The sequence below is a fragment of the Malurus melanocephalus genome, unplaced genomic scaffold (genome assembly GCF_030028575.1).
Source record: "Malurus melanocephalus ecotype Western Australia unplaced genomic scaffold, MMel_1.1 scaffold_106, whole genome shotgun sequence".
Classification (NCBI taxonomy): domain Eukaryota; kingdom Metazoa; phylum Chordata; class Aves; order Passeriformes; family Maluridae; genus Malurus; species Malurus melanocephalus.
Genome location: NW_026623338.1, coordinates 36,710 through 62,746, shown reverse-complemented (window position 1 = coordinate 62,746; position 26,037 = coordinate 36,710). Strand labels below are relative to the sequence as shown.

General features: G+C 46.8%; 1 protein-coding gene across 1 annotated transcript in view; it reads right to left on the bottom strand.

Annotated features, from left to right (window-relative positions):
• SLC22A18 (solute carrier family 22 member 18) overlaps positions 1-26,037 on the bottom strand; it is a 58,024-nt gene that overhangs the window by 2,895 nt on the left and 29,092 nt on the right. Inside the window, exons 5-9 of the mRNA XM_057369231.1 lie at positions 20,103-20,218; positions 19,538-19,648; positions 14,396-14,496; positions 5,689-5,790; positions 2,212-2,332 (exon numbers count right to left, since the gene is read on the bottom strand). Of these exons, the coding sequence (XP_057225214.1) occupies positions 2,212-2,332; positions 5,689-5,790; positions 14,396-14,496; positions 19,538-19,648; positions 20,103-20,218 (551 nt within the window). The remainder of the gene's footprint in view (positions 1-2,211; positions 2,333-5,688; positions 5,791-14,395; positions 14,497-19,537; positions 19,649-20,102; positions 20,219-26,037) is intronic.

Here is a 26,037-nt window from a genome sequence, read left to right as displayed (position 1 = left end):
GCGCTAAACTCATCAGCCTTGGAAGGAAGTGATCTTGGATCTGAAAGCAGGCTGATGGGGGCAAGGGATGGTGCTGCGCTACCTCCCACTGCTCCCTTTCCGAGACTCCTGTTTAAAATGCAAGAATGGGTGACTCAGTGTCTAGCTAGGSCTGACAGGCTACGCTCCTGCAACGCCCCATCCGTCCCAGCCCCGTGCTGAGATGGACACCTGAGCTCAGCCCACGCTCCAGCCTTTTCCTGACCCAATGAAAAACCTCCATCGGCTCTAAAACTCAAACTGAAAAGACAGCAGCAAGGCTCAATAGTGATGCTTCCAAAGAAATTTCTCAATGTGTGATATCCTTGCATTAACTAAAAGTTGTTGCGAGTGCTAAGTTTTTTGACACACTGACAGCAAAGCTTTTCCATAAAACTGTATTTCCACACTCAGAGTAAGGGCTTCTAACATGCCACCAAAAAGCTCTCTTTGCAGAGCCGGTCCCGGGCTCACGGAGGAAGGAGCAGCCTTTAGACTGCTGTATGGGTGGAGCAGCCTTCGCGGGGTGCCACCCACGGCCAGGGATGGATGGCAGGCGCTTTAATAGCTGCATTTCTCTGCGAGACACCCACGCTGCCACTGCTGCAGCTGCTGTGGAAAGGCAGCCTGCCGGCTCTGCTGCGTCAGGCATTCCTGCCTTCGCCCCAGACCCTGCCCGCGTACATCCAAAACAAGCACAAAACCATTAGAGGCCTCTTCCTCCACGAATGTTGCAAGCAAAAAGCACAGTTTGAAAGGTGAGGGCCAGGGAGGAGTGGCACAGACAAAGCTTTCCCCCAGTGCCACAATTCTCTGCGCCAGCGCATCTCTCTGTTTTATGCCCAATTTAGAGCCAGCTGTAACTCTGCATTTGTAGTAGCACTTGGCATGCCAGCATCCCAGGAGGGGGGCAGAGGAAAGCCCTCCGTAGCCCATGGCATCCCCTGATGACCTGCAACCTGCTCCTGGGCATCTGCAGACTGCCTCCATCCTGCCCTGCTATCCTGCCCTGTGTGCTCACACCATCCATCCYGCTGAGGCACAGGCTGGCCTAACAACATATGCAAGCAGGGAGCAGGGTGAGGCAACTAAACCCATTTTTGTCTCTGACCAAAGCTTGCCTCCGGGCTCCAAAAGCTCTGCGCTGCTCTGGTTTTTCTCACAAAACCCCTTTGAGAAGAGGCTGGATGAATTCCAGCTTGGTTGTATGTCCCAAAACCGCTTGGTGCCCTTCCCCCCTGGCTCTCCCTCACATGAACATTGCTCCAAGTCATGAAGCAGCAAATTTTCTTCCTGGCTGAGCAGAAGGGTTGAGACTCTTCYCAGGGAGGTGAAGACTGGGGATAAGTGGTCCTTCCAGGTAGAAATATCCCACTTGAAAATCACAGGCTCCCAGCATTTGTAGGAGATGCAGTGGGTTAGCTCTAGAAATAAACTACTGAAGTGAATTTCAGAACAGCTCTTTACCCAGAAGCCTCTCAAAAGTGCTTTATAAACTTCACTAATGGGCTCTGCAAACTATAGCTCCCATTCTTGGTAGGGTCTGCACAGAGGTATCTGCTCAGACAGCTGCTAGGGAAGATGAAGGGTGCAGACTGGCATCCCAGAAACCCTCAGCTAAAGCAGAGACACTCTTGGGTACCTACTCTGGGAGCAAACCCTGAAAGGGCTTTGAGCAAAAGAAGTCAAACCAGGTTAAGCCAGCTCCATACTGGCACAAACTCAGCCAGGCTCCCATGACAATAATGTAGGCATATTTCCTTCATCGACAGAACTAAAGCCCCAGGTATAAAGATTTAAGTGTCTCCCACTGCTATCTTGCACAGAGAAATACACTAACGCTGACTGAAACAARGCCAAAACAGAGAGAGGGGGCCAATTATTGCATGGAACAAAGCATGTTTGCAAAGAGAAATTCAGAATCTCCTCCTGAGATGCCCTAAGTTAAAGGGGGTAAACAAAGAGCCCTCTCTGCCACTGTCACAGTGGAAGAGCAGCATTTTGTTTTTTTTTTAACAAACCTCGGCTTTCCATGGAAAGGAGAGTTTGGGGAAGCCTTCCCTTTCTGTGCCCACCACTGCAAGTGTCAGCAGGCTGCTGAAGGTTCTCCAAGTCCATCCTGTGTTAGCCCCACCAGGGCTAATGGACTCAAAACTGAGAAAACACCAGTCTGACCTTCCCTGGGAGTCTTACCAGTGTCAGAGGAGGGCACAGCCTTGGTGAGGATGCTGTCGGTGATGGTGGCCAGCATGCTGAAGGCGAACACCAGCGGCACCGCRATGATGCAGTAGTGCCACACGGTCCTCATCAGGGCCTAAGGGACAGGACACAACAGACCACAGGTCATTAGGGAGCACAAACAGTGACTTTGTGGTAAGGAACAACCCTGGAAGGGAATCACGAGTCAAACCCACRGCTTGGGTAAATGGCAGAAGCCACAAATGATACGTGGTGGGGTGGCTTTGGCTGTTGCGTGGTCTTTCACAGGGTGCCCTTTGTCTGCCGTGAATTATTCCAAGCATGCAGAGTAAACGATACCCTGCAATCTGGCAGCATGTTTCCCCAGCACTGCTGTGGGTATTTTTAGCATCTGGGAATTAGTGACGTCCCTGCACCCTTCCCCCTGTCTTCTGTCCAGTTCCCAAGGAAATGTTGAACAGCAGATGTATGTGGTTTACTTCAGGAAGCTTCCATTACTTATTCAAAACAGCCTAGAGAAGGCTTTTTGGTTCATTATCATAAATAATTAAAACTAAACTGAGCCTGTCAAAATAAATGAGCATGGTGCATTATGTAACACCGTACCTTTGGGATTTCTAATCCTGTTCTGCTGCTTCCCCGCTAATAAATTCACCGAATTCAGTAATCTGGAATAGGTCTTCTGGCCATCAGTGCACATTAGCGAGCATAATTAGGGAGAGTAATGATTTTGTTATTGCACGTATTCTTAGCGGAGACATCCCTCCAGCTGTTTAATACTGAAACAAAAGCGGTGAGGCTCCCTAAGCTGTAGGGCTGGAGCGGCTCCCGGCTCATTCACAAGCCCTGCTGGCCAAATGAAAGGATCTCTCTGGGGCATGGAAAGGAAATTCCCCCTTTATTGCAGTCTCCTGCCCTAACCCATGTCTCAAGGTGTGTTATTGTGGCTGGAAAACATTTCTGTCACTGGTTTAGCCAGAAGTTTCATTCTCTGGAGTTCTCTGTCCTAAGATCCGGTCCCTGCCTCTCGGCTACAGAAGATGGAGGAGCCCAGAGACATTGCTCACTAATGACTTGGAAATGTTGAGGTTTATTCCTAGGTCCCCTCTGGAGTCACACACAGCCAGGTTTTTCTCCTCAAAGGGGCTCTTTGCCTACATTTTGGTTAAGATCTAGGCACTTCTGATTAAGGAACCAGAGAACAAAGACAGAGGAACAGGTATTTGGTACATAAACAAAAGGAAGCAGAGTAACTCCTTGCTAGGGCAAATGTCATTGCAGGACAACACTGCGAAGCTCATAGAAAAAATTAGTTTTAATCCCTCCTGCATTGCACAAATTCCCTCATGGGCTGGAGCAAGTGAGCAGAAAAAAGCAGAGGCACATCTGTGTCTCCTGTAAAACAAGGGGAAATGCCTCCTCACTTCCCTGGGGCTGAGGAAGAACTGAGCCAGGCAGAGCTCAATCTTTGCTACTCCTCAGCTGCTGGGTATGGAGCAGTTTTTTTGAGGTGAGAAGATCTGAAAACATTTTTTAGGTGAGAGGCAGAACCAGGAGTCTCAGCAGACAACTCAAAAAGCAAATGCCTGGGAAATGCAGGCAGCGAGGCAGGATGAGGCACAGCCGTGCCTTCAGACAAAGGGAAAAACTTCCCCATCGCAACTGCCAAGCCCTCCTMCAGCCCTGCCCACGCTCTCCCAGCTCACATCTGCAGATCAGACACTGGTTCTTCCCTCCTCTCCTCAGCCAGGTGTTACTGCCGAGCYCCCAGCCCACCCCTTCCCTTCTCCAGCTGCCTGTTGCTGGGAAGATCCAGCAGCCTCTTCCCAGCTGCAGTGCTGCCTGTCTGCTGTGCCAGCCTTCCAAAAACGCTTCAGCCCACCTCCCCTCCCGGCCACATCACGATGGCTTCTGGAGTGTCTTTTATTAACAGCTAGCTTTTCTCCTCRCTTCCATCCCTCTGGGAGGGGAACTGCTGCGTTTGGAGGCCACATGCTGCAATGGCACAGCAGGTGTAGGATTAAAGGCTTCCCCCAATAACTTCTGCATTTGGGCTGCTGCTGTGACAGCGCTCATCCCCACCGAGACAGAAAGCCACCCCAGAGGCGGATGTTTTCTTGGCAGCCCTCGGACAGAGCGCGTTTAAATGAAGCGTCCCAGACACAGAGGATCACAGCTGCATTTCCCTGTGAATAGTTCTCATGGGAAGTCACTGCTGACSCCTGTCCCCTGGCCCGTGCTGTCAGGATGTCCACAGCCCTCTGGGCTTGGCGTAATTTCCAGTTCCCTTCCGGGCTCCTGGTCCTTCTCTCTGTGCAGCCAATGTGAGCCTTCCTGCACTGGGACATCTGTGCTGCCCTTTGAGCTCCTCCACTGCCACTGAGGCTTTCTCTCCTGCCTCCAGCCTTCTGTGGATGTCAGTGAGACCTCCGTGCACAAAAGCCACGTAATTCCTGTTGCTGCCTGATTCCCATGGGACTGGGCTTCAGCATCCATTCATCAGCTCCATCAGCATCCATCCTCCCTTCCAAGCCTCATCTCAGACAAGATTTAGCCTCAGATCAGCTGAGGTGTGTAGGTGCTTCATCTCACCCACGTAGCTGGGAACCACAAACCTCAGCACCCTGCAGTCCTTAGCCCTGACTTCCCCAGGGCTGCGGTACGGCTGTGGGAATGGCACTCATCCCACCTGCAGCAGCGGGAGCACCAGAAAAATCCTGCAGGAAATGTTGAAAGGCTGATGCAGCTCAGCTGTCCTTTGGGTCCACCTCACTGATGGGGACTGTGAGGATCTTTCCTCCACCCCCATGGCTTGGGCAGAGCTATCAGTTCCCTGAACATGGCTTATCTCAGCAAACACAGTTCCCAGCAGAGCTGCCTACATTCACTCCATTTTCCAGCTGCTGTTTGAGACTGGCATCAACCATCRTTCATGCCAACACCAGCACCAGGTAACATCATTTATCCCAAAATAAAGGAACAGAATTATTGCCTTGCTGCCTCCTTCCCCAAACACTCTTATGCTGGGGGATCAGACACAGATAAAGCCCCAGAAGGAGAGCTCACAACCTCCGCTGTCTTGCTGCAATGTACACCTGCAATGATTTTCCCCACTGTAATCTTCATTTACTTTCTGGGTAGTTCAGGAAATGCAGTGGCTGACAAGACCAGGCCAGGATTTCTGTGCAAATCCGGTGACTCAGGAGGGACTTAGCGAGTTTCTGTGCAAGATTAATACATTTTTTAATCCCTGTAACTATTACTCACACGRCTCTTTATCACACTTTGGCGCAATGCTGACGTTGAGTGCGGCTCTGTTTGCRCAGAGGCCCAGGAGAGCTGGTGTCCTCTGTCCTGAAGACCACCAACAGAGCCAGTGGTGGCATTTCCAGGGACAGAGCTCAAAGCCAGGTCTCACAGACCCTGTGTCACTTATTAAAGGTGCTGTGGGTGATTTCACACCCGCCTTACCATGCCCAGGCCCACGCCGGCAAAGACRAAGACGCTGAGTCTGAGCAGGGTCATCTCTGTGCAGTGACTAGCGAGTTTCCCAACAACCAGACCCTGGACAACCTGGGAAAGAAACACACAAGCACCATTCAGCCTGATGTTTAAAATAATTTAAACAAACTCAAGACAGAACTTCTACTTTGTTCAAGYGAACAGGTTCTTCCCGCAGGGTTCTTTTTGAGAAAAAAGAACCTCACTGCAACAGTAAATGATTGGAAGGCATGATCCATYACTTCCAGCATTTTAGCTTGCAGGGAGAGATCCATCCCATCAGCTGGAAGTCTTTGTGCACACCTGAGTTTACCATCACTGCCTACTCACCAGCAGTGATTGAAACTTTCTAAAAGGGCTTGCAGATACAAATTACATTTTTCTCACTTTGGATGTTTTTGTGAAATACAGTTAATCCTACAGTCTTCATTCTCAGCAAGCCCTTCCAAAGAAAAACTGTGCATTTGTAAGCAGAGGAGGAAAATGTCTGTACCTTCTCTTGTCATTATTTTAAACTGTAAGTATACAAATTGGGTGGTTCATAATTTTTAGGCAGGAACAAGTATGACGGAGATGCTAATATCCAGTCCCAGCAGTACATGCAGATGTAGAGGATGGTGAACTGGTTCTGCAGATTTTAAATAAAAACTGGGGGAAAGGGGGAGAGAAGGAAGAGCAAAACATTAAAATCCCAAAAATTATTAGACTTTTCCAGCACTTTGCAGAGCAAGGATTCCCTCTTTTATTTATCTGTTCAGCATGTCCCATAGTTCAGGTGATGATGGCCCAAGTGGACACAAGAGGAGAAAGGCTGGAAAAGATCATGGTGAAAGCAAAGTCTGACTGACTGCAATACAGGGATAAGACAGGAATCTACTGAGTTTTCTCTGCCTKGAAAGGGTTTGTTTGATCCAAATGAAAACCCCTCTGACTTGAAAGAAGAGCTTTAGTTCAAAATGTTATGTTTGATCGCTTTGTTTCTGTGGCAGTCCATCCTGGAGAAAACTTCAGTGGTTTCCTTGGACTAGGAATGATACTACACTACACCTCAGCCTTGCTGTGTTRGTCCTGTTATCCAAACTCAGCTGAAAGGAAATGAGTGTGAAATAAACGAGAAAGTAAGTTATTAATCAGAAAGGAAATGTTAACCTAGAATAAGCAGTTAGGAAAAAAAGCAGCTTAATTACTAAAGCAAACAAAAAAAAAAGAAAAAAAAAACCCAAAACCCCTCCCCCCATCAAAAGCAAATAGAGTAAAATGTAGTTGACATAAAGAACAATAGCTACAAAATGAATGTATTTTCAACAGTACACAACTGAATGGAAAACCATCAAAATTCAACCCTTCACTTTGCTTCAGAGCACAAAGGATTTTTGACATGAGGGCAAATCACACCAAGAAGACATTCTGGCTCCTGCCTCCTTTTTGTCATTGTTCCTGCCTTGGGCCAGGGCTTGAGAGCTTGGCTCATGTGTGCCCAGCTACCATGCAACACTGGCACAGGCTCTGTGTGTCCTTCCCGGGTCATGTCACCTGTCAAGTGCCCTCTGGGACACTGGTGGACCTGCTGTGGCACGAGGCTGGGACAATGCTGGGTGACCTGAGTCATCCTGACCCAAAACCCTGCTGTGGCTACGAGAGGAGCTGATACCAGCCCCAGCAGCTCCTACTCTGGGCTTGGGTGGGGAAGCCACTGAGTAACTCTTCATTAAGCTGAGTGTTCCAAAAAGGAAGAATCGTCATTAACTTTTTGCAACTTCCTGGTCCCTCCTGGCTCTCCCCAGCTGGGGCTGTGCTGAGTCACATGGGATGGGGGCTGAGCCTTGTCACAGTGTGTGGATTGACGCCAGGGTGGCATCACCCGAACCCCAATTCAGCTCTGCTGAGCCATTGGAGGAAAGGAAACGTTTCCCAATTTGCCCAGACTTGAATGGCATATTAAATTGGGATTCACYGTGCAGGCACAGCCCAGTCCCTGCCCTTCCTTGAGTCATTAGGGCACATCATCAGCAACATCCCAGAGCAGACYGGTCCGATGGCCACGGGAACGGCATTCCCAGAAACGCTGCGGTCACTGCGTACGAGCCCCTGCCGAAAGGCAACAACCCCACTCTGAGCAGGCAGAACCCAGAGGTGTGCAGAATGGGCTGTCCCCAGGGTGAGCAGAGCACAGGGATGGTCCCTGTGCCAATGGCTCATTCCCCATGGGCTTTCCCACCACTTGGGCTGTGGCAATTGAGGCACAAGRTAAAACATTACTGCTGAATCAACCAACTTGGCAGTGGGACTATTTCCCATTCCCATGAGCCCAAGTCACCTGTTTTCCCCATGGGGCTGGGCAGCAATCCTGGGGCTGTACAGACTGCAGCCTCCCCATGGGCTGTCAGGGCTGCCTGCCTTCCTCCCCAGCCATTAGACCCAGGCAGGCAAGGCCCATCATCCTCATTTTGGACACGGAGCCTGCATTTAGGCACTGGGTAATGTTTCCAGTCACCAGGAGCTCTGACCTCACTTTCCAGTCTGAATTTACACCTGCAAACCCATTACTGCCAGTCTGCAGTTTTCCCTGAGAGTAGATCCTCTGGCTGGCACGAGCAGCAGCCATCTGTGCAAGCACATCTGGGAAGGTGAAAGTGAAAGGTGGGTCATGTGCACTCTCCCATGTAAGATTTTGGACGTGTGCTGCCTTCATCAGCAGGTAGCGGGGTCATCTGAGATGACTTGACCATCATCACTCCCATGGACAATCTCTGGTAGCTGATAAATKGATTTGATCCTCTTTTTATTCTTGGCTTTTTTCTTGCACATAAACTCCCCTTGAGATCGACTGTGATGGGCCTTCCCCTCCTGCATTTCATTTTGCCTGGATGGTGCTTGCCTTTGTAACCTGACCTCCTTTGAAGTCGGGGAAGAGCCAGTGTACCTGGCTGGAATGCCTTCTGTCATCAATAAACAAAAGAGAGAGGAAATTGTTTGCAAGTGAAATAACAGGCACTGCCTGTGGCTGTGTACACATGTCACAGGAAAAACCAACTCATCTTTTTTTTCCTCCCCCCTCTCCTTTAAAGGCAAATAAGTCTCCCAATAAATGCATAAGAACAGCCAAATCTYTGTTCGTCATTTTCTGGATTCACCAAACTGGGGATTTGTTACACRAGTCTAGCAAATCACATAGAAAAATACCCTCTGCCTCTATCACTGCTTTTGGTTTCTGGGAAAGCAGCAGCTCCCATTTCCTCAGAAAGGCGAATTACCAATTACAAGCTGTTGGGTAATTTCAGGAATCTCTTGCAGGATGGGAAAGATTGTTTCTGTTTGGAGGTCTAAGGTGCTAGTTTTGGGAAGACTTTTGAAGCATTAGCCTTGCTGCACAGAGCCGCCGCTGAGCTGACTGGCACCTGCAAGAAGCTGATTTCRTCTGTGGAGTTTAGAGGAGTTCTGCAGGTGCTTAGCTGATCCTCTGCACTCAGGAGACATGGGGCTGTTTGTAAAGATTCTTCCATCAGCACCGATGGAAAGYCCGACAGTGCTCAGCACCACAAGAAGTTCCCTTTCAGCCGACACTTGGAAAGTAAAAGCTGTGAGAAGGCTGGAAAGGCACTCAGCAGGYCAGATAAGCTCGTAGAGCCTCACAGAGAAGATGCAGGGCCCCATGCCGAGCTCAGGTAGATAGCGTGATTCACATCAGAGCAGCCTCCCACGCCCTGCACCCCTATCTCGCCTTTGAAATTGTGCCGGCTGGCAGTTCCCAGGGCGAGCGCGGCTGGGCACCGGCCGGGGCACACCATGGGGCTGTTCTGAGCCTGGTGCAAAGCCCTGGCCGGGGGAAAAGGCCAGGTTTTACTGACATAATGCCAAAAAGCATTTGAGAAGCAGTTCAGGCTTYGTGGAGGGGCAGGAGGGCACCGGGACTGGAAGGAGAGCTGAGGGTGAGGACCAAACTGCTGAAGGCAGCACTTCGCCAAACAGGGGGAAGAGGATGGTGTGTTTTGCAAACTCCAGCCTAATCACTGTCTTTCCCCCTCCAACCCACTCCCCTCCACAGATATAAATCCTTCAAAGCGCGGAAACTGGAGAACTTTCTGTTTGTTGTTGCAAGGTCCTTTCACAAAGTGGGTTTTCCCCCTAGGCATACCTGGCTGTAATTAAATCCCCGGCTCTTTAATCATCTCTTTTGCTGTGCAGGGGAAAAAAAAAAGCGAGAGGGACAGACTGGTGATAAGATGATATGCAATGTAAATCTCTCCTCCAGGAATCTCTCTCATCTTTTGAGGATCACTCAGTACCAACTTGTCCCTCCAGAAGCTGCACAGCTAGAGGTGGAGTTTGTATAACAATACAAATTTAAATGCAGTAAATAGAACAGGTATCTTATTTCTTGATCCTCAGGGTTAYAAATATGCCCCTTTGTCCCCTCCAGAGTTTTGTTTGGTGCATTTTGCTTTGGGTTGTTTGGTTTTTTGGTTTTTTTTTTTGAGAAAATGTTCTTAAAGGAAAGTTTCCCCCACCCCCTCCCACAGTTTGAAATCTAAGCATCAGATGTGACTTGAGATACCAGCCAGGGACTCCAGGTATTTCACTTGCCTAATCCCCCGGCAGCATTTTCCAAGCCACATACTGCACCTGGGAGTTCTCCATGCTATTGCACTTGCAGACTTAAAAAAAAAAAGAAAGAAAAAAAAAAGGAAAAAGAAAAGAAACAAAGCAGAGTCTAGGCCCATTTCTGCCCATTGTGCAAAACTGAATTATTATTAAGCCATTATGAACTTTATTATTCTCTGGAGGGAGACTGAATGGCATTTCACATTCCTGGGCATTCACTGTGAAGGAAATTTCATTTTCATGGCTTCTCAGAAGAGAGGACTCTGGAAGCCCAGCCCGAGGACAGAGGGATTGTGTCCCTGATGGGCTCTCACACCTCCTGCCTGCAGACCTACCAGTGAGCAGATAAAGATGCTCAAATACACCATGAGCAAGGGAATCTCTGCAGCACAGGCTGCCTGGTGCAGAGGCAGCTCTCCTGCTCTCTGCCTTCCTCTCCTCATTTCCTCATCTCCCACATGGCTTCTCTTCAGGCACTGGCACAGTCCCAGCTCATCAGACAGCCCCACACTTTCAGGGTGCTTCAGGAATCAGTGCACAGGCCTGGATTACTTGAATTAGCCCCATATGCCATTTTCATTTCCCCAAGGACATCCCCCTACCCCCYGATTTTGGGTCCTGCAGGGACATAAAGTGACAAGAAAGGACCAGAAGGGATGAGGTGAGGCTGAGGAGCTCTGGATGGGATCCCTCAGGTGATGCCTGAATTAGTGGTGTGTCTAACTAACATCCTCCATCTGCAAAGGGGGCAAACACCTCACCTCCTGCAGGGTCTGTGTTTCTGTGCTGATTCCCCATGCAAAGAGCTGTTTGAGACAGCAGTGACAAAGAACATGAGTTGCCTACTTAAAATCAGATGGGCTGACTCAAAGCCTCTCAAAATCTCCTCTCTAGGTACTCTGCAGCTGGCTTGGATGAGAGGAATGAGGAGAAACCGATTCTTACAGTGCATTGGCTATTTCTCACCACAGCAGGTCAAATGAGGTTGGGAAGCTGAAAAACTAGATTAAGCAATTGGAGCATGATATCCTTGGGGTGGGAGAGGAAAGCAGGAAGACACCATCACTATTTGAGTCATCCCAGGACTGCTGATCAGGCTGGGAAAAGGAGCTGTAACATCAGCTTCTGTAAGAGGGGTATGTTAGTTCTGAGAAGATTTAATTTAACAACTAGGAACTAGAATAACACAAAGAAATAATTTGCCCCCTACTTTCTGTGATGTTCCCTTCCAGCTATAAAAGTCCTTAAACACTATCCTTTTTCAAGTTCAGGAAGAGATGCAAACACAGGGGACAGGTTTCCTCTAACAGGAGGGCTCCAGGCAAGTCCAAGAGGATGGGAAAATCTTCACAATGATTTACAGAAAGGCAAACTAAGGAATGAAAAAAATCAGACTGAATCAGACTGGAAAAAAGCGGAGGATCTGGTTGATGAAATTAACCRAAAATTATATTATATTTGTTATGAATAGAACTCCAATTTACTCAGTGAAGCAGGGAAGCCAGTCAGCAGATACTAATCATCATTCACCTACCAGATTGGTGGAATTTGCTAGCACCTTAATCTGCATTYGTATGTCAGCAGTATCAATTCACTGTACAGCTGAAACAAATGCATCTGAAATGCATTAGGCAGCAGGAAGGCACACAGGCAGCTCGGGGGCTCAGCAGGACAGAGCCAGCACAACTTTTATTCCCTGCATGCTAGAGCAACCCAAAACCAAAAAGCAGCCGTAAAACACTAACCCAGATGCTATACTCAAGAGATACTTTTGGGTGGAGACCTGAAAGTAGATACACAAATCCTAATGTTTTACAATAATTTAAAAGCCAGATAGTGAGAGTTTCATGTGGTCCAGCTGAGGATCTTGTCCTGCTTAAACCAGAGCAGAGTTTGGAACTGCCAGTGATAAAGGGCGGAGAAGAAGTGACAAAGGAGAAAAGAGTGTTTTTCAAGTTGTCAGGTAAGCCAGCTTTTCTGTCACCAAAAATCAGGTGTCCTGGGCTTTAAAAAGAATAGAGCATTTTTTTTCCCCTTTCCATTTCGGTATTCTGACAGCAAAGTKAGCTCAAAGCGCCAACATGAAGAAAGGTTGCTGCCCTATGACTGCTTCAATCCATGCACTGCAAAATACACACAGCAACATGRGTCGAAACTGCATGGCTGGATGAAAGAAGACTGCCTGGCTGATAAAAGCCAGTTTCTGTGTCAAATGTCCCAAGGCAAAGACTCCCCAGCAAAGCAGATACTGCACCTGAGCCTGCAGGCCCCTGCTGGGTTCGATGGTGGCAACAGGCACRATTGGCCTCTGTGGGATGAAACTGTGACAATGGGAAGGGTCAGGTCCCTGGTTAGCACTGGCACCTGATTATCCATTAGGAAGCAGAGTGGATGCTGTAATTCCCGTATCTTCCAGGGCTCTGTCTCYGTGTGGGGTGCCCCAGCATGGCACGGGAGGTGACCTTATCTACAGCAGTTTCAACCAAACCAGCCTGGGGAACAATAGCAGGGAAGGAGGTAGATATTGMAGACATAACAGCAGTGTCCTCAAGACAGATATCCTGGAGCTGACAGCAGCGTCCAGGCCCTGTCTGCCAACACAAAGCCACTCCTCACAAGCACCRCTGCTGCCCACGTTACCCAACTCTAAACAGGCACACCACAGCCATGCTGCAACTCCACATTTCATTTCAGCGTGGACACATGTAACAGGGGTTTAATTGATATGTCTCAAGTGAAAAGCCCAGCTGTGAGGAGCCCTTCCACATTCAAATGGGGAAGAAAATATGGGACTTGGCCCCTCTAAAACCTGAATGATTCCCACAGATCCTGGTCTAGGAGGCAGCACATAAGTTAACCTAGGGAAAGCCTCTGAGAGCAGTGGAATTTGGATCAGAAGCTTGCTCTGGACAGCAGCTGCTGATCACCCCACTTTTCATGCTGTTTCCACACTGTGGACTGGCAAACTGCTCTCCTTTCCAATGAGGGTCAATGGGACTGCACCCAGCTGGTTGAAGATGTCCATTGGACCAAGAGATGACGAGTGCAAAGGCATCCTCACAGGACAGCCATGGCAAAGGCACCATCTCCTCAGCTCCAGGCACTTTACTCTGCAGAATCCAGTTGCTGATGTGCAGCCATGCCTGCCAGGATTCTATCAGGATGCCCAGACTTGGGGAGACCAGGCCAGAGCCCARGTGACTGGCAACACCATGCCAAATCCAAATCACAAGGGAAGCAACTTTAACTGCCATTCCCCAGAAGGAAAGCTCCTCCAGATCCCGTGGGGACTCTGTGGCAATGCCCAGGAAATGAAGAGRATTTAATAACAAGACCACTCTCCTTCAGGATATTGCTTAACTTGCATTCCTACCTTGGGGCTTGGTTATAACCATCTGCTGCTCTTTCTGCAAAATCATTAAGCCTCCTTCTCCAAAAGGAACACTGTTGTGCTGTAACACAACACTGGACATTTTTGATCCTGCTACTGCCCAACTCGGCTGACTTTTTCCTTTTACCCATTTTGGTAGTCTCCAAGTTCCATCACACACATTTCTTCTGTTTTGGTCCTTTGTTTTGATTTTTTTTTGAAATCACAAGCTTGTTGTGCTTGTTTCCATGCAGCAGAAACAAGTTCTTCTACACTGAAGGGATCTGTGAAAACACCAGTAGGATTGCCTACTTTYTTGAGTGTACAGGGTGCTGCTGTGTAAATGTAAATCAATGAACCTGCACCAGGAAAAATCTTTGCCAAGGCACTTCAGCTTCAAAGTTAGTTTTGTTACAAAACCCAGGACATACCAGTCCAAGGAAATTTTAGCTCTACAGCTTAAAGATCCACAAAGAGGGAAAAGGGGAAGGAAGCTTTCAGGACATTCCTTGCTCCAATTTCTTCCAAGGAAGAGAATAAATTTGGAGTCACTTCTCTTTTTGAAGCCAAATGCTGTATGGCAGAGCTAGGATTTGCCTGTCAACAATGCCCCTGATTTGGAAGAGCATGTGTCCAAAAGGTAGTGAATTAAGTAGCAGTGTGGTAAAATAATCTGTCTAAGGGGGAGACTTGCACATCACTTACCATTTGAAGGATACCGAAATATGACATCAGATATCCAGACTCCACTGCTTCCAAGCCAAAGAATTCCATAGATATGATGGAAAACATAATCATGAACAAACCTGGAGGGAGGGTTAATGCAAAAAATACATCAATATACATGCACTGCAGGCAGTAACCCAGACCCTGCTCCCCATCACCACCAGTACAAGTCAGAAACTCTCCCTGGGTTTGCCAGCACTGGGTATAAACATGAGCAGAATCCTATTCAAAGTCATTGTAGTAATTTAATCTTTAAATGTTAACTTTTTTATCCTTCTTACTTTCATCTTTAAATAATGTGACTATGTAGGCTGTAGTTTCAGCTGTTAATTATAAACTGGTAAATATTTGTATCACCGGAGCCAGGCTAACCATTAAGACAGCAAGAAAACATTTGTTCAGACAAGACTGTAACCATAAAAATAATCTGATTGGATTCCTCGCCCCTTTTGCCTGACTTCAGATATTCACCATGGGGAACAGCCCAGTGACATCAGCCAAAATGCAGTGGTTTCACTGCACAAYGCAGCAACGATGTCGGTGGCACGTGAAAAATCTCTTTTGTGGACTGATAGCGGTGTCTACACAAAGAGTCAGGAAAGTATGGACAGAGAGAGCCCAGACCAGGTCTGCTTTTCAACTGAGGCAATTTTTGGAAAGCGTGACAGARAAGGTCCACTCAATTTCAAATGAAAATACAATAGTGTGCTTTCCCCCCCCCTGCCAAACACACACAAATACAGACATGCTTACACATGCTCCCATCCTACACAGAGAGCCATCAAATTAAAAATATTATGACAAACACTGCACTTCAAGYGTGGTGTGGGGTAAGAGCCTGCTGCTTTCCCCAGTGTCTTGTGCACCTGAGATGGACCAAGACAGTAGGAAACTGGGGCTGTCTGTGAGTAAAGAACCCCACAATGTGCCTGCTGGAGATCACTGATCCTTCTGGGGAGCAAAGAAGAGTCCAGATGCCTTTCCTTGTAGGATCCTCTGAGTTACAAAGACTGGATAAAAAGGGAGCCACTTTCCTCTCCCTCCTGAAAAAAAGAAACGAGTCCAGGAGGCAGTGTGTGAGGATGAAGAAGACAGCTGGTGGCCTGGCAAAGTGACATGGWGTGGGAAGGATTTGACAGCTTTTCCTGGAAAGATGAAGAGAGTGGCTCCAAATTGCTGGTTCAAACACTGTGGAGGACTTGCTCTTTAACAAACGAGCACAGCTCCACTGCATCCACCAGCCCATCCCAGTGCTGCCAGTGCAGCACCTGCAGCAACCAGGACCTCCCTTCAGGCACCCCGAGCCTGGAGGCAGCACCACCTCCCACCCCACACCTGCCCCAAAGCCTTCCTGAGCCCCACCGGAGACATCTCCTCCCCCTTAACAGGAGTAGCTGCACCCCAGCGGGCTCCATGGGGCTGGGAGAGAGGGCTGAGGGCAGGAAGGGCACCCTGATCTTTGCTCTCCAGATATTTGGAGAAGGTGCCCGGGAGCTGGGGCTCGTGAAGATCCACGGCTTCACCACACCCCTCCACAGAGAGCACCCTTCGTTATCCAGTTGCTTTGAAATCGCTCTCAGCTCAAGGTAACATGCAAATCCCAGTATTTACTCACAACACCCAAATCAGGCAGCAGGGTTGCACATGTTTATAAAAGGCACACGTGAAGAAATGAAAGAAAAACCACACTTGGTTTCACTTGTAGGCAGATTAGATGGAAGCAGGCGCTCGCCCTTCATCCTGCCCCCCTCTGYAGGTACCACCCAGGAGGGGCTCGACCTTCCTACGTACCCAGTGCTCCTTCCTGGTGCTTTGCTCCAGCTTCTACAGCTCCTCTCCCCTTTGAAGTCCCTCATCAAGTTAGGACAGATTTGGATCTTTCTCYTCTAAGGAAGCTGCTTTCTTTCGGAGCAGGGGAATAAGCTGTGCTCTTTAATTAGACTTATGCATTTCACGGCTCCCCTGGAGTTGCAAAGGTGTCGTTTTCAGATGRGTGTCACCCCCTGTGCCTCCAGGGTCCCTTAAAGTTACCTGGAGAAGGGAGACCCCTTGCCCCTCTTCTCTCAGCAACTAAGGGTTTTTTTCCCAGTGAAACCCACGAGGTGAGCCCCAGATTGAACTAAAAAAAGATGTTATGCTCATTGGAACAAACATTTCTTACAAAGATTTCGGCAGGTTCCCAGCTGGGTAGGCTGCAGGTCAGCTGAGTGCAGCCACATAAATGATGAACCTCAAACCACACTGAGAGGCTCAACATGAAAACAAAAGAAAAGAAAATGGCATAAAATACCCCCAGAAACCTTGTCTTTTTTTTGAGAAGGTCTAAGAAAGTGGTGAGCTCCTTAGAAAACCTGTCATTAGGGGGGTGAGTAGCAAGGGTTTTGCAGCAGTAGGCAGGGAAATAGCTTGTGAAATGCAATAATGATGAGAAAAAGCACTAAGGAAAATCAGAAGTGCAAACACTATTTAAAAAAAAAGTGCCATTTCTAAAAGCAGCCTGTGGTTTTGCAGGGCCAGCTTAGCAATCCTTGTGCAAGATGGTGTGACAAGGAAGGCAAGCACAGCCTCTGGGAGCTCACCCCAGCCCTCCTACGCTGGACTGAAAATGTGATGGGATACAGAGCCTTAGGGCTCTCTACAGAACCCTGTTCCACACGTGAAAGAAAACCCTTTAAAAAATGGGATGCAGGTGCTAAAGCAATCATGTTGAAACCAAGTTTTCCAAAGGGATTAAGCAGCCACGGATTCATCTAAGCAGCTATTTATCGGTATTTCCAAGGCCCTGGTGATTTCTTGTCAGTGAGAATTACGTTTGATATTTTTATCCTCTTGTTTTTGTTTCTGTCTCTTCTCCACCACAATGCAATGAGTCTCTCGTTTCTCAGGTCAGCCGAGAAGGTAACTGGGCTGTGCTGGGGCTGTCTGCTGCCTCCCCAGTCCCTGACAGCCTGCAAGAGGCACGGAGCCCGTGTCTCTGCTTTCGTGCCACACAGGAGGAGGTTTCCAGCCCTGCAGCCCTCCCGGGGAGGTTCTTTCGGTTTCAAACCAGCTAATTTTAGACAACAATGAGATCCAAATGGAACAAAAKATTTTCTTTGCTGTATATCACAAGCTTGTTTACAAAGTAAATAAAAGGATGGCCTGTAATTTGGGGAAAATAATTAATTRGACAGTTGCAGCCTGGAGATGAAAGGTAAATGAGCTGATGAGGAGCTCAGCCTCCTGCTGTGAGCTGCAGAGGATTAGTGATGGCCAGATCCCCCTTTTCCCACCAGCTGGTCAGTCACCCCAAGTGAAGAGGGACCTGCAAAGAGAAGCCACTGGGATTTTAATGACTCCTTCAAGTGAACCGTCTCCCACCCTGACAGAAATACTYCCAGGCGTTCAGTGACAGACTATTCAGCTGCCTTAAATCCCAGCTTCACTGCCTCCATCCTCTTTGCCCAGAAACTGCCTTGTGGTTTTGGGCAGGAGATGTTTATTTCGGTTGGGTGAGCATTTTTCCTTTGCAYGGAGAAAGAAGAATGGATTCAGTAACAGGCAGGAATGTGCACTTTGCCTGGCCTTTGGAAAAAGCACACAGGAAATTACTGTGCAGATCTCATATGGATGCAGTCTCAGGCATTTTTAACAGAGAAATGAATGCTACTTTAAGATGAGAAATGAACCAGAATCAGCTAAGAAAACCCTCTTAAAACATCTGTCTCATTCTGTGAAATGCTGTCACTTTATACACTTTTTAGAGTACAGTTTTAGAAGTTTAGCTTCTTAAGAACCAAAGAATTGCATTGTTAGGTCAAGCCAGCAGTGGATTGGGATTGTATCCTGTCTCCAGTGGCACGGGTAGGACCAGCTGGCATAATTGATCTCAGCCAGGGCCAGCTACACACAAATTAAAAAACCCAGAAATCCTTTACTTCCCTGCATATTATTCTACARCTCCAGTTGGACTTGCTCCCCCAGAGACACAGCAAGGAATAACAGATGAGCCTGACCAAGCCCAGGAATGCCATTCCCTTCAGATTCAGCCACACTCCACAGCCAAATTTACTTTCATTAGTAAACTGAATTTATAGTCTACAAATTAGAAATTAATTTKTAAATCATGCTTCACATTACTTGAACTCCAAGGGCTTCCCCAGACAAAAATGAATTGGAAAAAATGCAACATCTAAAAGATAAGATGCCTTAAATCGCCTCTTAGGATCCCTGTTTGGAAGGGAAGCGCCTTAGTTCGTTCAGATGCATGATGCAGATGWTGTGATGTGCACAAAATTCAGTTATTGAAATCATCGAGGGAAACTGCACTTTTGGGTTTGATGGGAAAAGGGTCCTGAAGGATTTGTGTGCGGAAGGGCAGAGAACACCACCCTGTCCTTACACACCACTGACAAGGATGACAGGCAGCTCTTCCCCAGTCCAGCGTGAGGGGACAGAAGCTGGAGGGTAGGCGAAAGTGAAGAATATTAAATTGTGGTCGAGGATTTGTAGTAAGGAAAATAGGGAGACATGGACCAATGGACTCAGAGGAAGAAGGGAAACAGATGGGTTTGGGAAGGGTTGAGGTAGCAGCAGGTTCCTGCCATGACACAAAAATCCCAGCAGAATTTATAAGGAAGAGGAGAACAAGGCCCACCATCCATGTGTAAGGGAAGAAACATGCTGTGGGTCCTCTGTGTGCAGCCCTTCTCACCCACCGATCATTTTTAGTTGTTTCTGAGATACACATACATCTTAAAATCACTAAGTAAAATCGGGAAGGATCTAATTTCTTCTGGCAGAGTACAAAYGATTTTCTTCTCCTCTGAAGAGCTTACAGCCCAAAGAGAAATGTCAGACAAGAAGAAAAGACATTTGCAGTGTGGGGGATGGAGAGATTAAGCGATTTGCCAGAAGATCCAGAGGCAGCCTGTGACAAGCAGTGTGAGACATTGAGTGCCAGGGTTCTGACTGAGCTGAGTGGAGCTGAGCCCATCTGAAAGCATCCAGTGTGAGCTGAGGGGGTGAATCCTCGCTGCCCTGAGATCAAACTGCTCTCAGTAACCTGAGACAAGGCTGCTCTGCAGTCTGTGTCACATGTTTTAAACACATCAGCAGTCGTGGGTAATGGCTGGGATTTACCTATGGGAAGTGCAGCAAAGACCTTGACTATGAAAACYTCCATTACTCCTGGAAACTTCATCAGACGCAGGATTTCTCCGATGCTGAACAAGCTGCTGGACTGTGATGTGCCTGCACAAGATGAACATATGGGTTAATGCTCTGTTTGTACAGGTTAAGGGTAGAAAGCAGGAAACTCTGAGGCTCTGCTCAGGTTCACCACCCAAAAGGCACATCTCAGCTTTGTGCCAATGGCAGGAGGCTGGTGCCAGGTCTGCATGGGGAGGAATCCTCTGAGACAGTGGATGTCCTGTCTCCCATGTCAGAACAAACTGATCCCCAGCAAGGACTCCATAATCACCTTTTCTGAGATGCATGTCTGGGCTGGGAATCTGCAATTCTGCATGGCAGAGTGATCAGCATATTCAGAATAACACTCTTCCATAAGCACAGCTTAGGCATTGAAGCGTCAGCATCTCAAACTTGGAAGCCTTTTATGCTTAAATGCAATTCCAGGGTCCTTCAGCAGTTCTTGCAGCATGTCASCCCCTGTCCCTTTTATTTATCAGAAACACCAAACACTTACTGTGCTCTGTCCCCTGATGGTCTGACTTTGATTTAGTCCGTGAAGGGATCCAAACCATTGCTATCAGGATATTGGTGAGACTCCCCACCAGCCCAACATACATAGGAGCATAAGTGCTGCAAACAGAAAAAAYACAGGTAACTGGATAAATAGCACAAACAAGACATTTATACCTCTGTTCTGTAAAACCTTGGGCATTTGAATGAGGAACAATTCCTCTTGAAGTCACAGTACATAAGGCTGCAAAAGAATTCACATAATTCATGGAGGGTTTGGATAACCACAATTTGAAATTTCATTAAAAGATGGCTATTGCTATCAAGATAGTTTATCATTTTTTATTAATAATAGGGTATAATACAGTGCTTTTCAATCTCTAAGTGTCAGGGAAAAAGAGCTCTTCTTGGTTTAATGAAGCTTAGAAATCTTCCCACAGAAAGCACAGCATCTGCTTGCTAGAATCCATCTAATCCCCRGCTAATCCCCAATTCATTCATCTAAGTGTCATCTCATTCCTTGAAGTTTCTCAGTGAAATCAAATGAAGTTAAGGCAAGTGAAGAAAGTACTTGAGATGATTAAGGATAGTAGGATGCAGTCTACAAGCAGAACTAAACCCACCAGAGACATGATACCATTTGAAAAGGAGGCATTAAAAATAAAAAAAAAGTGATTATAAAACCTTCTGAGGAGGTAAAAAGCATTTTGACTGATGCACTCACTTTCCTCCGAAGGTGCCCAAAACCAAACCAATCCCCCTTCTCTGTTCCTCAGAGCCCCAAATATTGAATTTTTACTGAAGTGGGGCCACATCCTTGGACACAGGCACAGTGAACAGCAGTTATTAACTGTAGCTGTGCAATGATAAAAAGGGACAATTAAAACTTAYCTAAAAAACACAAACACAAAAAAGTCAATAGAGCCAGTAATTAGTCCTCAATTATCATTGTCTYCTTAAAAGAGAAGATTAGGAAATTACTCCTCCTAGTCTTTAAGGGCATGCAAGAAGATTCCACTCTCTAAAGGGCTTTGGTTTTGACAAACACAGTAGAGCAAAGTCCAGGGCTGGAAGACTGAAACTGAGGGAAGTTGAGCTGAAAACAGAGAGCAAAGCATGTTTTAACAGTGAGARCAATTATCCACTAAACCAACTCATTGAAAGTCTCCCCCATCATGAGAACCCAGTTAGTTGAAGGGTTTCCTAAAACATGTGCTTAAAACCAACCACAGGAAGCAGGTTTGGGATGGGAATGCCCAACAGAAACACCAAAGGCTGATTTCATGTAGGGCACGAGACAAAGTGACMACCGTGGTGCCTTGGAGGCATCAAAATAGAAACATTTTGGACTTCAGCAAAACAATGCCTGGATTTCAGCAGAGAAATCTTTGGAGCTGTGCAGGTCCATGCAGACTTGGAGGTGACTGTGCCAYCCCTGCATTCCCAGCAACCTGTGCTGCCAAAAATAGGATGTGGAAGGGAGCTGCTCACCCCCAGCTGATGCTCCCTGTGAGCCTGCTGGTGAGAGACTGCTTATTGCCTGGCTTTTCTCTGCTGATTTCCTTGTCAGACCATGGTGTATGTTTCTCGTGGAATAACCAGCAGYACTAACTGTAAAAGCCTCAGATTTCTTCCATGCTAGACAAAGGTGCAGTCTGAATAATTTCTGGAGTAYTATTTAAGTCACAGAGCAAGACAGCCAAGGACTGAGATGCAAACAAGCAAGAAAAGCATCAAAGAGAAAATATATACACACACACCATCCCTCTAACAGCAAAAAATCCCAGCTGAATATTTTAATTCTCATTAATTATTATTAAAACAACAAAGCCAGATATTATCTTTCTGCAAAAGGACTTAGCACAGTAATTTAGACCTCCTGCCTTCTATCYGCCAAGCTGCTTCACTAATTAACTCAGACCACAAAATTAGTCATTTACTGGATCATTACTTTTCATTTTTAATGCAGCAGATTGCCACTTTCTAATTTAAAATTATATGCTGAGCAGTTCCCAAACTACTGAAATCAGATTTACAGACAAAATTTTTTATCCAAGACATCCAGAATTTCTCCTTTGCATTGCAACATAAAGTAAATTTATAACAAAGTAGAAAGGGTAAAATAACCAAAATAAGTAGTTGCAGCTGGCTAGATGTATGGGGTTTTTGCAGTTTGGTGGGGTTTTTTTTTTTTTGGTTGGTAGTTTTTTTTCTGGGAGGTTTTCCTATTTCAAGCTTTCATGCTGATATGGAAAAACACATCTCGAAGTTTTTTCACTGGCCAGAAGAACTTCCTTTCCAGTTGTATTTTTTCCTGAGGTTGTCCAAAATCCCACATACCAATGTAAATACGTTTTACTTTTTAAATCCAAAAAGAAGTACAGGAAGCAATGATGGAAGGATCTCTTTGTAAAGCTGTAAGTAAACAATGCCCTGTTCTTACTTCACTGCAAGCATAGGGCTGTTAATTCACTGCTGTGAAAGAGAGAGAAGAACCTTGGCAATGCACACATTTGAAAAAAACTGGGCCTTGATGTAACAAATTTTGTGGAATTTTGTATGGCTGGTTGCTGAAATCAGAGAAATCCAGCAAAATATGGAACTCAAAACTGTGTTTTCCAGAAAGCCTGAAGCATTTAAAATCATCTGAAAATCCCTTTTCCTAAGCACATCTTTCTGTAAGTGCTCCATCTTTTTCCATGCATAAARCACTGCCATTCCTTGATGGAAAGGTGAGGAAAGTACACCCTCCAGTTAGCTGCTCTGCTAGCTCATCCTTCAGCAGGGATGAATGCTAAAATCTGACATCACTCACCCGTGTCCAGAAACCACCTTTTTGCATTTGTTTGTTCGCTCATTTAAGGGAAATGAAGTGAAACCAAGGGAAGTAGCAGAGGAATGCTTTGCTGGGTTAGTAGCTCCTGCTGAAAAAAAAGCTAACTTGTGGTCACTCATCTGGTTTTTTATTTTAAAATTTAAGCAAGAACTCCCACCTTTGCTGATGGTTTTTTATTTTAAAATTTAAGCAAGAACTCCCACCTTTGCTCAGCCAGAGTCCTTTTGCTTTCAATTTGGTTTATCAGGAAGAAGCTTCACCAGGAAGGGATGCAGTGACATTTATTAAGATAAATGAAGTACATSAAGCAGGTTGCTCCCCTGGGACCTTTTCCCATCCTCTTCCCCTTCCTGCTCTTCTCTCTTYCCTCCTGGCTGTCCACAAACCAGCCATGTGGAACCAGAGTGAGCCCTGCCAAACCCAGCAGCAGATTTCCTGAGCGGGGCGGAAGAACAAAGGCTGCGGGCAGAACTAATACAATTAAATTAAAGGGAGCAAAAGGGCACAGCAGCTTTGGCAGCTGAGTTTGTTGTATGGCCTCTTCCAGCTTGTTGATTAATGAGAGATTAAGGGCCTTTATTGTCCTGGACTTTATGGTCAAAATAACTTGGGTAACTTTATCTGTGTACTTCAGCATGTTATTTATAATTCCTCTACTTTTAAATCTGGAGAGAGAGCCCCTTCCTGACTTTTGTCAGCAGACATCTTTGGTCTTCCCTAGGGATTTCTGCCAGCAAAGCCCCTCTCAGCTGTCAGCTCAGACCACAGCTGACCACTCTTCTTTTTGTGTTTTCAGCCTTGCCATGAACAGAGGAATAAAGTGCATTGTCCTGTCCTTTGTGGGACTGATGTRTCCAAAKTTCCTGCTTTCAGGAAGATGCAAGGATTTTGGCTGCAGGGAGCAAACACTTGAACCTAKGCCTAGGAGGAATTAGGCTGGAGGAGGACTAATTTTTGCCAACATGACTAGCTGCAGCTTGCTCTGAGTTAARACTTTCAGAGAAATAGGAAGAGAACATGAGCAGAGGGACCTGGAGGCCAGGAGCCCATAACAGCCAAGCACTGCTTAACAACCTAACAAGAGCCTCTCTTTTCACTTCCCTGAAGCCAACAGGCAAATGTGGTGGGTTCATTAACAGCACCCTTTTAAAGAGTTTTAAAGGGTTTGCATGAGAGGGATGGCCACTTGCCACAGGATCCATTGAGTGGCCCAGTGCAAGGCGCACTTGGTAGCCTGTGGCCATGGAGAAGGGACAAGTGGCTGGCAGCTAGGATTGCCCATCTGGAAACTCCATCCTTAATGCCAGTGGGAAAGCAGAACTGATGATGAAACCATTAATAGTGATGTATTGGTAAACAGATTGACCCCAAAAAAATCCTAGGATCCCAAGYCACCTGGAGGAGGGCTGCATTTCTTCCCTTCCAACACTTAAGYAGCCCCTGGCAGGTAAATACCAACYTGCACCRSAGCTCCTCGGGGGCAGCAAAATGAGGAGCTACTCCACRTTCCTTCACAACCTGCTGCTATCAGGGTCAATTAGTACAAGCCAAATGAATGCRCTCAGAGTTCAGTTTCTGAACCAAGACACAACAGTAACACAGGTGACAGYAAGGGCTCACAGAGGCTCTCCAGCTCCTGTCACATGTCCCTGGAGGCAGAGGTGGCACATGTGAGGCATCCCAAAAACCTGGTGAACTTCACAGCAAACACAGCTCTCAGAAAGCAGGGCCTGGCCAAACAAGAAGGTGYGGGTGTAGATGTGCACATTCATATGTACAAATACATGTGCACAGCATTTCCCAGCAGCTTTGAAACAAAGCTTTCAGCAAAGCTGCCGTGAAAAATTCAATCCCACAAAGGCATGTGCAGCACGTGGGCATCAGGCAGTGGACCAGGAGCGGCAGAGAGGCCACTGGCCAGGCATTTGCAGGCATATTTGCAGGCATATTTTCAGCTGACAGACAGGGAGCCTGAGCAGAGTCCCTGCTGGCACCTGCCAGCCACAGCCTGCAGGCAGTGCCGAGCAGGGATCGGGCACCAGAACCTCCTGCTTCCACCGAGGGCAGCTACAACAAACCAACACAGGAYAGAGTTTTGGGCTCCAGCCCAAACTGCAGTCCTTGCTTGGCTACGATTCCCATCTTTAATTTCCTGCCTGAAAAGCCTTGGACAGACCCATGGAGCAGGCACCCAGGGGCTGCTGCCAGCAGAGAGGCTGCATTCAGGCTGCGTGTGCCACGAGATGGTATCAGTGGCTTTGCCATTAGCATTCCAGCCACAGAGCCCAGCTCTGCAGAGAGGGACAAGAACGCACGCGTGTAATTGCACAATTAAACCTTGCCTCAATACGGCGATTCTTTCGAGGAGGAAGTGGCTCCCAATGATTCCCTGAGGATTAAAGGATCAATGTGTATTTCGGCAGTGAATGGGATTGTGTTTGTTTTCTTTCTCTTTTTCTTAATAAAGTCAAAGTTGAGCATGGAGACAGCACAGATTGTTTTTTAGTGACTCACTCCTACTTCAAAACTGCGCTGCATGAAGCCRGCATTCATAGCCGGCCCGGATTCCTGAAACAGCTCTGAGAGGACTCTCTAAATATTTCTTTGATTGGAATTTGGCTGTGCTATCCCCTCACACCCTTAGAGGGGCAGCTATGGGGGAAAAAAAAACAACAAACAACAAAACCTGGTGAGTTAAAAAAAAAAGCAAAGCAAAAAACTGAGGTAAAAGAAAGAAAGTTCAGCTAAAATCATGACACCAAACCATCAACTCTGGTAAAGAGCTTTAAGTCTTTAAGAAAGTGAGCAGTGACCATTGCGTTCCTGATAACTTGGTGATACAAAAAATTAGTGCACAACTTGTTGTAAATTAGTGATGGTTTTGTTCAAGGAACTATGTGTTACTGCCTTGACAATGCTTGCTGAATGCATTTCATCTCTGACCCATTGTGATCTGGTCTATACTGCTGAGATTCTACCTAAAGACAAAAAAAAAATACAAAAAAAAAAAAAAAAAGACCCATTGTGATCTGGTCTATACTGCTGAGATTCTACCTAAAGACAAAAAAAAATACCAAAAAAAAAAACCAAACCAAAAAACCGA